This window comes from Tarenaya hassleriana, unplaced genomic scaffold (genome assembly GCF_000463585.1).
Source record: "Tarenaya hassleriana unplaced genomic scaffold, ASM46358v1 Cleome20, whole genome shotgun sequence".
NCBI classification, from domain to species: Eukaryota; Viridiplantae; Streptophyta; class Magnoliopsida; order Brassicales; family Cleomaceae; genus Tarenaya; species Tarenaya hassleriana.
Window position 1 is genome coordinate 243,948 of NW_010965373.1, and position 9,596 is coordinate 253,543.

The 9,596-nt window shown below is 38.6% G+C and overlaps 3 protein-coding genes across 5 annotated transcripts in view; all 3 read left to right on the forward strand.

The window, feature by feature from the left end:
- The window catches only part of LOC104813446 (probable WRKY transcription factor 20), a 4,290-nt gene extending 2,473 nt beyond the window's left edge, over positions 1 to 1,817 (forward strand). The window contains exons 4-7 of the mRNA XM_010541021.1: positions 19 to 363; positions 463 to 622; positions 715 to 870; positions 1,010 to 1,817. Of these exons, the coding sequence (XP_010539323.1) occupies positions 19 to 363; positions 463 to 622; positions 715 to 870; positions 1,010 to 1,499 (1,151 nt within the window). The 3' untranslated portion in view covers positions 1,500 to 1,817. The remainder of the gene's footprint in view (positions 1 to 18; positions 364 to 462; positions 623 to 714; positions 871 to 1,009) is intronic.
- An 851-nt stretch (positions 1,818 to 2,668) lies between these two features.
- LOC104813444 (transcription termination factor MTERF9, chloroplastic) lies at positions 2,669 to 5,573 on the forward strand. The gene is made up of 6 exons (XM_010541020.1): positions 2,669 to 3,063; positions 3,349 to 3,427; positions 3,514 to 3,674; positions 3,762 to 4,442; positions 4,529 to 4,984; positions 5,104 to 5,573. Exons 1-5 carry the CDS (start codon positions 2,764 to 2,766, stop codon positions 4,844 to 4,846), a joined length of 1,539 nt encoding a protein of 512 aa, XP_010539322.1. The 5' UTR covers positions 2,669 to 2,763; the 3' UTR covers positions 4,847 to 4,984; positions 5,104 to 5,573.
- Positions 5,574 to 7,273: 1,700 nt separating this feature from the next.
- The window catches only part of LOC104813447 (myb-like protein X), a 5,711-nt gene continuing 3,388 nt past the window's right edge, over positions 7,274 to 9,596 (forward strand). For 2 of the 3 annotated variants that reach the window (XM_010541022.1, XM_010541024.1), the window contains exons 1-3: positions 7,274 to 7,392; positions 8,258 to 9,378; positions 9,460 to 9,493. In XM_010541022.1, the coding sequence (XP_010539324.1) occupies positions 8,317 to 9,378; positions 9,460 to 9,493 (1,096 nt within the window). In that variant the 5' untranslated portion in view covers positions 7,274 to 7,392; positions 8,258 to 8,316. Of the gene's footprint in view, positions 7,393 to 7,426; positions 7,448 to 8,257; positions 9,379 to 9,459; positions 9,494 to 9,596 lie in introns of those variants that run through there. The other variant, XM_010541023.2, reaches the window with a different exon arrangement.

Below are 9,596 nucleotides of genomic sequence, written 5' to 3' on the forward strand. Positions count from 1 at the left end.
AAAAATTCTGCGTTTTATTTCCTGCTGGATCTGATGTGGATGAATCAAGCCAGGCATCGCAGAACGATCAGAAAGGAAGTGCACCGTCGGTCTTAGCTGACGATGGTTATAACTGGAGAAAATACGGGCAAAAACACGTGAAAGGAAGTGAATTTCCGCGCAGCTATTATAAATGCACACATCCTAACTGCGAAGTGAAAAAGCTATTCGAAAGGTCTCACGATGGGCAGATCACCGAGATAGTATATAAGGGTACACACGATCATCCTAAACCTCAACCTACCCGTCGAAACTCGGGTGGTCTTCTTATGTCTGCGCAAGAAGAAAGACTGGACAAGTTTTCTTCCTTAACTGGCCGAGATGGTAAACTATCTATCACTTGAGAATTGAGGTTGTACTCTTCCTTCAAGAACATATGTAACAAAATCTTTTTCCCTTTCATTCTTTATTTCTGCATAGCAGAGAAGGGATCCAGCATGTACAATAATGGGTCTCAACCCTTCGAGCAAAATGGAAACTCCGAGGTATCTCCTGTCTCGGCAAGCGAGGAAGGTGGGGAAGTTGCAGTGTCGAATAGGAATAATGATGACTTGGATGATGATGATCCATTCTCGAAACGGAGGTATACTAGGGTTTGAACAAAGGTTTTAAGGTACTTTATTCGATATTGTGGTTTATTTAACATGCAGAGAGCTTTGTTGCGGCTTTATGCAGGAGGATGGATGGATGTATGGAAATAACTCCACTTGTTAAACCGATCCGGGAGCCTCGTGTTGTTGTTCAGACATTGAGTGAGGTTGACATACTGGACGATGGTTATAGGTGGCGCAAGTACGGGCAGAAAGTCGTTAGAGGAAACCCTAATCCCAGGTTTGTGTTACTGTTTTCAAGAAACTGGGCAGACAAAGCTTGGAGCTTTAAGAAAAATCGAAATTTGTGTGTCATATCGGGCAAATATATAACAGATTTGACATACCCATGGAGGATTATTGCAAATCGTGTTCTGCAGGAGCTATTACAAATGCACAGCTCCTGGTTGCCCCGTGAGAAAACACGTAGAGAGGGCATCACATGATCCGAAAGCTGTAATAACAACGTACGAGGGCAAACACAATCACGACGTACCCACTGCGAGGTCTAACAACCATGACATGTCGGCTGGACAACCTAGGTTCAGACATGAGGAAGCCGACACAATCAGCCTCGACCTCGGCGTTGGAATAGCTTCGGGGCCCGATCACACATCCAACGAGCACCAGACACAACAGATTCACCCTGTGTTCGTCCACCAAACTCACTCCAATGGAGCTGCTGGTTTCAGGTTTGTCCATGCAACTCCCATGGCGTCTTATTATGCCGCCGCCTTAAACGGCAATGTGAACCAGTATGGCCCGAGAGATACCAACCCAGGTGAGGCTCAAACAGGAGAGATATCGTCGTTGAACCATTCCTCGCATCCCTGTCCACAGAGCATAGGAAGAATACAATCTGGTCCATAGAAAGCTTGCCACCATGAAATACAACAACAGTCTTTGATTCTTCCTAGGTTAGGAATGGAACGAGCTGTTCTATGTAATATACATACATATATATACATATATATATATATATATATATATATGTCCTGATACTGAGATGGGGAGGTCTGGTCTTGAATCTGATTCAAAACTATACCTCCTTCCAACATATTTACTGCTTTTTTTTTTTGTGTTCTGCCTCAGTGCTTTGTAACTTTTGAAGCCACGATGTGTTGTAAAAAAACACAGAGCTTAACGTTTGTATTAACAAAAACAACAATGTATTCGTACAAATCTCCACCTCTCTTTCTTTTCTTCTCCACTTTGTTCAGCTCATATCGTAGGGATCACAACCTGTGAAGGATCTTCTCCATGACTGCAATGGAAAAAACCCACCTGCAGTACATATATTCCGAAACCCACGAACATGGTTGTATGTACGTACGTATGTATGTATGTATGTATGTATGTATGTATGTATGTATGTATGTATGCGCGGATAGATATGCATACACATATACACGATATATGCGCATGTATCTGGGGAGCACATTTGCATGATAACAGTGGGGATGTCTTTGTTTGTACAATTCTTTTGATGAACAACAAATGGTGTGATTCCAGCTGCATGATTCATATCAACGCTTGAAAATAAAAAACTTTCCCTTCAAAACAGTTCCACTGATGGATGGGTTCACTAATTACCGATAGCTCCGGACTGTAATTCGCCACGTCATCAACCGCCGCAAATGTTGCCGGGCGTTCTCTGCCGTCGATTTCCTCCGCTGGGTTCTTGATCCGACGGTCCGTAAGAGACGGAACGCGACACTGAAGCCTCCATTGTTGCGGAGAGTAAAGCTGTCTCCTTTTTCTCCGAGAAAGAACAAAGAGAAGTTCAAATCAGACCACGTCGGCATATCTCGGGTCCGATTCGCGCCAACCACATGAAGAATCAATGTGAAAGCTCATTGTGTGTATCAGTTTCGTTCTGGGTTTTTACGGATAAATCCAAAACGCATTAACGACGCCGTTTCAATGGAAACGTTAAAACTCCATTAACGATGTTTTCATCCTCTTAACTCCGAAGGCTAACCACAAAGGTTTCACCTTTGACGTTTTTCTTTATTTTAAAGCTCGGGAAAAATCAAAGACCTGACAAATTAATTTTTGGGTTAGGGTTTTAGGGTATATTCGTTTTTGCCCCATTGGATATCTCTCAGCCCTGCTACGTTATCTCTCCCAGAAAATGGCGGTTTTCTCTCTCTGTTATCCTTTTAACCCACCGATTCTCTGTTCTCTTTCCTCTGACATTCCTCCCTTGGCTTTGAATCTTGCCGGAAGTTTACCGGCGACGAGGAGGCGGCATAAAACGACGGGTGGGTTCGTCGTATCGTCGGCGCACTCGAATCCGAGGATACTCAAGCCGAACAAGAAGTCGCGGTATGGCCAAATGCTATCACCATACGACAGTGATGAAGACGAAGAAGAGGAAGATAGCGAAGACGACGACGAAGATGACGTGGCGGGAGATGATTGGTTGCTCGACGTGAGTTTCTTTGCCAGCTCTGAGTTTGTGTAGGCTTATCTGATAAAGTTGGAAATGTGGAATTCGAGCTTAGAACATACCTTACAGCTTTGTTGAGCCTAGACGTTGGAAAAAAATGTACCTTTTAGGTTAATTCTTCCTTAGATTCTGAATTCAATGTTCGTTTCTGAGGGTTTTAGAAGTTGAAATTCTGCAAATTTGATGGTTTCTAACTCATTCTTGAATCAATCACCTTTAGTTAACAATTCAAAAGACTGAAATGGGATTTTGCTTGTGCTTCTTTAGGATGACTTTGCTGAGATCTCAGATTACAGTGGGAAGGGGAAGAAAGCTAAGTTGCAGAGACGAACCAATGCAAAGAGAGGTACGTTTGCTTCAAACTGGTGTCATGTCATGGAACTTAAATGCTACTTACTGAGATAGCCAAAGATGTGGATTCTGTTTGTGTAGGCGGTAAGAAAGGAATCAACAGGAGTTGGGATTTAAGATCAGCAAAATCTGAAGAAAGCGAGAGTGATGAAGAGGACATGGATATTGACATTGGTGGAAGTTCTTTGGCGAAGAAGAGGAAGAAGGAAACAGGTTCTTGGGGCATAGAAGATCGGGGGAAGGTAAAAAGAATGCATATAAGATTTTATGGACGACAAAAGTAAAGCCGAAAAAGGATCTTATTTATCTTTTTTTCACACTGATGCCAGGTGAAGTCAAGGAATCAGTACCCTCGACTCTCAGAAGAGATCGATATGGACGAGAAATGGATACCGCTTCTTGATTACCTGAGCACGTATGGTCTGAAAGATTCACATTTCCTCCAAATGTATGAGAGGCACATGCCAGCCCTTCAGATTAATGTGCTATCAGCTGAAGAGAGACTAGAATACTTGTTGAGTGTCGGTGTTAAACAGAGAGATATCAAAAGAATGCTCTTGAGACAACCTCAAATCCTGCAATACACAGTGGAGAACAATCTGAAGGCTCACATCTCCTTTCTGAAGAGTCTTGGAATCCCCAGTTCGAAAATAGGACAGATTGTTGCTGCAAGTCCGTCCCTTTTTTCTTACAGCGTCGAGAATTCCCTGAAACCCACGATCAGGTATTTGATCGAGGAGGTAGGGATTAATGAAAACGATATAGGAAAAGTTGTGCAACTTAGCCCACAAATCTTGGTTCAGCGGATTGACATATCGTGGAATACTCGCTACATGTTCCTGTCCAAAGAGCTGGGAGCACCTAGAGATAGTGTAGTGAAGATGGTGAAGAAACATCCACAGCTTCTTCATTACAGTATCGATGACGGGTTGTTGCCCAGAATCAATTTCCTACGGAGCATTGGTATGCACAATTCAGATATCTTGAAAGTCTTGACTAGCCTCACACAGGTTAGATTACTTGCCCTTTTATCGAAATCCGCCCTTTTGCAAGTGTGGCTTATACAATGTGAAATTTTGTCGAATTGGACTTACAGGTGTTGTCTCTGTCACTGGAGGACAACCTAAAGCCAAAGTATATGTACTTGGTCAATGAGCTCAATAACGAGGTGCACATCTTGACAAAATATCCGATGTATCTGAGCTTGTCTTTGGATCAGAGAATACGTCCCCGTCACCGCTTCTTGGTTGCCCTAAAGAAAGCTCCAAAAGGGCCATTTCCTCTGAGCTCGCTAGTTCCAAACGACGAGAGCTTCTGTCAGCAGTGGGCTGGAACCAGCTTGGAAAAGTATCTAGACTTTCGTCAGAGACTATTACTCAAGGATTTTGCAAGGAAGTATGAGAAGAAGAGATGAAAACTGTGTCTTTGTTTCTGATACTTGTCCCCTGTTTTCATTGACATCAAAGCTGACTGTTCTCTGGATGGCAAGAAGCAAAGTTTCTTGTTTGTCCTACAACCTGTAAAGAAGGGTCATGGGACAAAACTGAATATGGTAAGTAACCATAGACAGATGAATTCGCCTTTTTTTTCTTCCGAGCTTTATCTACTTGTTCATTGTCATGTTACCCTCCATGATTGCTGAAAACCCCTCTGTTATTTCCTTCCTTGTAGTATTGCAGATGTGATCACTTTAGTGAGTGAGACCCTGAAAGTGAGCATTTGCCATAGGGGAGGAGAAGGAAAGGGAAGTCTTCCATTGGACAAAGAGCAGCTCTTCTTCTTTGTGCAATTCATCCATGAAATCCCTTTCCAGATCCCCACTTTCGAATTCCTGGCAAGGGTTTTTCTGCAATTACTTCAGGTTTGTACGCTGCAAGTTCTCCCATACTGTAATGCTTTTGTGGTAAAAAGAAAGTCTTTCTGTTCTTAAAAATGGATTCTTGATCCCCCGGAAGAGATAAACATCACATCATTTTGATGAACCTTTTTTTCTTTCTTTCTTTTTTCCTATATGTTGTTTTCATCATTTAGATGAATCTCTGTAAAACGTTTCTGAATGTTGTTTTTTTTGGGGTAACTGAGTGTAATACCAAAGTACAAAATAATTTTGGAGTTGGGGGCCAAACATACGATTTGGAATATATACCTCTTTTCCAAATTTGAGATTCAAACTCGCGGTACAACAGATGTTTTACGTTTTCATTTCACCGGTTGAACTATCAGAATTTGGATATGGATAGTTTGTATGGTTATTAATCGTTTGGGTAAATATTCATTTATATGGATGATAAATTTCATTTGTTCATATGGCAAAATAGAATTCAATAGTTTTCTTTTTTCGGACTACATATTGGAGCATTGCAGATTTCTTGTTCTATTTAAATCACAATCCTTAGATGGGTTTACCATCCTTCACTGAATTTTTCATCATAAATATATCATGCTGAATCTACTCTAGCTTCTTTTTTCTCGTTTTTTTTTTTTGCTTTTTTTTTGTCTGAATAGTCAGTAGGACTAAACAAGACACAAGTATACAAAAGACATACTATTTGATAGTATTGATAATATCTCTTTATTCTGGCGTGCTAACCAATATATAAATTAGTTGAAATTTGCTAACATATACAAAAAAAAAGTAGTTGCGAATTTTTTTTCTCAATTTTTAAAGAAATATAAAAAATCATATATAACCTCATTAATACTGTATTGAAGTTGTGTATTATAAATTAATGGTGAAATTAAAAATTTTCATAAAGAATCAACTAAAATGTAAATATATTAAATAACTAAAAATATTCTCTAAAACAGGATTTATTAATAAACGGATGAATTACTCCCTCCGTTTCAAAATATTTGTAGTTTTAGTTTATTTTTCATATTTCAAAATATTTGTCATTCTACATTTTCAATATTTTTTTAATAGTTTCTAATTTTATTTTTACCAAATTTCAATATATTATTAATGATAACATTGTTTTTATCATCAAATAAGGGAATATGTGACTTTTTTTCTCTTTTCTTAAAAAATGTGAAATAACTTAAAACAACAAATATTTTAAAACGATGGGAGTATTATTCTTAATGGGATACTGCAATCTCAATTCTAAATATATCGATCAAAAACAAAAATAGAAAGTAAATTTTGAAACTTAAATTGGGATGTTCTTTCAACACGAGTTTTCATTTTGTAAATAATATTTATTTGGGTTTATCCAATCCTTTGAAAAATTTAGTTGGATTGAATGTTTGATAAATTTATGGATTATAAAAAAAAAGTATGTTAGACGTTACAATATTAAGATTATATCTAAAAAATTCTGCGTTTTATCATATACAACTATTGAAAATTTAATTTAATATTTTTAGAAATACGTTATCTGAACATTTGAAAAAACTTCTTTAAAATGTCAAATATTTTAAAAAACTCCAACTTTCATCCCTAAAAAAATAATTTAAATAGTTTACAAGTAAAAATAAATATATTATTCGTATTATATACTAGATTAAGAACATATACAAAATGAACTATCGTGTTGTACACGTCATGATAAATATAATTAAGAGTAAAATAGTCAAAATGAAAAGAATAAGGAACGAATCATATAATTATAATATAAATGTGTTATGAGATCTCTAATCAATAATCATGTTATTCATGCAAATGGTGTGGGGTCCATCCGATTTGTGTACCGTCACCGATCCATGAGATGCCTCGAACGCGAAATCAGAACCGTCCATCAAACTCAAAATATATGAACCGTCCTACGTGGCAGTTAACTGAATTTGAATCATAGGTTTGCGTCCGAATCCTTATATTGCTCCCGGAAAAAAAATAACGCAAAAATTTATTTAAAAAAAAAAAAAGATCGAAGCGTTGGTGTTTGATCTGTTTCGAACAGAGGAGGAACGAAGTTAAAGAGAACAAAATCGCAGTGAAGAGAGAGAGTCTTGGATATAGAGGTAAGGATTTCGAAAGTGTTGTCCTTTCGGACGTGTAGACACTGCGACGATCTCTGTAAGCTGTCTTCTTTTGGTTTTGTGTTTTAGCTGTTCAATCTGTGGATCGTGTCTGAATTTCTGTGTTGTTTGGTTGGATGTTGTTGCTGTGCTTCTTGAAGTTGCGTCGAGGAAGCTAGGGTTTCTATCTGCTTATTTGATGCAGGTTTTGGTGATTTGATGAGTTTTCCCTTGCGAAAATGCATGAATTTCGAAGATAGATTCACTAGAAGATTTTCATTTCGGTTTTCTGGGGATTTTTGTTGATGTAATCTGTAAGAATTTGTCTGATTATAGTGTGTTTGTTGTTTGGATTTATCATCTGGGTCTTTGTTTCTTCCGAAAGAGTTTTGAGACTGATTTATTAAGAACTCTGTACATGCTTTTATGCCTTGAAATTTTGATTTTTTTTTTGTCAACTTTGAATTCTTCACTTTAAATTATCTTTCTTAGGTATTCCAATTCAGGTGGAAAGTGGATAAATTCAAGATAATCATGGAGGACACAAGTGATTTCGGATAGAATCCTCTTAGGGTTTTCTATCACCTTATCATAATATGAATTTGTTTATGTCCCTCGTATCCTCATTATGCTTCACTGTCTTCAATGGAAGACAGAATCTTCTTTGTATTCTGTTTCCTGTGAACTAAGTTACTAAGCTACTGAGACAGTTCGGGGATTACATGTTGACATGAGGTTTTCTTCTATGTAACCTTTTGGTTGTGGTTTTGGTCCAGAAAATTTTGAAGTGGCTGTTTCTGGAAACATTGATTCCTGGTTTGATTGTATGAACTTTGTATTTGACTCCATGAATTTATTTTTCTGGCAGTCTTTGACACCTAGCTAGGTGTTTTTGGGACATACGATTACATTAGAACTGGGTTAACAATGGGGGAACAAGATTCAAAGACCGTCCCTGTTGAGCTAGCAACAAATGGGACTGACCTTCAACAAAAGTCATCAGAGAAAGAGGAAGAAAATTCTGGGGGTAAGGAAGTACAGGGAAAAGAGAAGGATGAGGAAGGAGGTAAGCCTGAGAAAATGGAGATAGATGCTGAGGTCAAGAAAGATGAAGTAAAAGGCGGGATAGAAAATGTGGAGATTAAGAAAGATGAGGAAAAAGCTGAGATAAGGAAAATGGAAGAAGAGAAAGAGGTCGGAAAAGATGAGGGACAAACAGAGACTGCTAAATTGGATGAAGACACAGATAGTAAGGAAGAGGAAACTAATGGTGGTGTGGCTGGAGCTGATACAGCGGTAGATGTTGTTATGAAGGAAAATGAGGAGTCTGGTGACATAAAGGACAATAAAGTGGAGGAAAAACAAGAGGACCAAAAGACATGTGCTACTGAAGCAGGACAAGAGAAAGCAGAGAAAGAACTTGAGAAAGAGGAGCCTAAACAAGAAGGGGACAAAGCTAATGGAAATGAAGAAGAGAATACAGGGGACAACAAAGAGGAAGAAAAGCTGGTGGATGCAGACATGGAGAAAGAAGCTGCCAAAGATGTAGAAAAGGTGGATGCAAATCAAGAGGATGAGACTATGGAGGAAAAGGAGGGTTTGGATGAAGGAAAAGATGAAGAAGAGAAGGGAGACAACAATAAAGAAGAGGGATCAGGGGCAGAGGAAAAGATTGATGAGCTGAAGGTGGAAGATGAAGAAGGAGAGAGTGAGGATGAGAAAGGAGATGGAATTGACAAGGGGGAAGATGAAAAGGAAGAAAATGAAGATGAAAAGGGAGAGACTAAGGATGAGAAGGGGTCTAGAAAGCGTGGAAAAGGAACGAGTACAGAGGAAAAGGTTAATGAAAAGACAAAGAGTGAGGAAGAAAAGAAGGATATAGAACCAAGGACTCCGTATTCTGATCGCCCAGTCCGTGAACGCAAATCTGTTGAAAGGCTTGTTGCATTGATTGACAGAGACTCTTCTAGGGAATTCCACGTTGAAAAGGTTTCTCATATTTTCCTTTGTTTGATCTCTTTAGCGTTTCATTTTCTAGATCTGTTAATATTTTACTCTTGAATAATACAGGGACGAGGTACACTACTCAAAGATATTCCCAATGGTATGTCTGTGTTATAAATTTTTATGCTTAATCTCCTCGTACTAATCTGTAGCCATGTTAACTGTCTTTTGCAATGTCGGTCTGCCTTTTAAGTCTCTTTCCC

What these genes read in the sequence shown, in the direction of transcription:
- LOC104813444 (XM_010541020.1), top strand. Translation starts at nt 2,764, where the DNA reads ATGGCGGTTTTCTCTCTCTGTTATCCTTTTAACCCACCGATTCTCTGT. An exon ending in GAGATGATTGGTTGCTCGAC is followed by an intron (nt 3,064 to 3,348) that starts GTGAGTTTCTTT and finishes GTGCTTCTTTAG; the next exon opens with GATGACTTTGCTGAGATCTC. An exon ending in GCATAGAAGATCGGGGGAAG is followed by an intron (nt 3,675 to 3,761) that starts GTAAAAAGAATG and finishes CACTGATGCCAG; the next exon opens with GTGAAGTCAAGGAATCAGTA.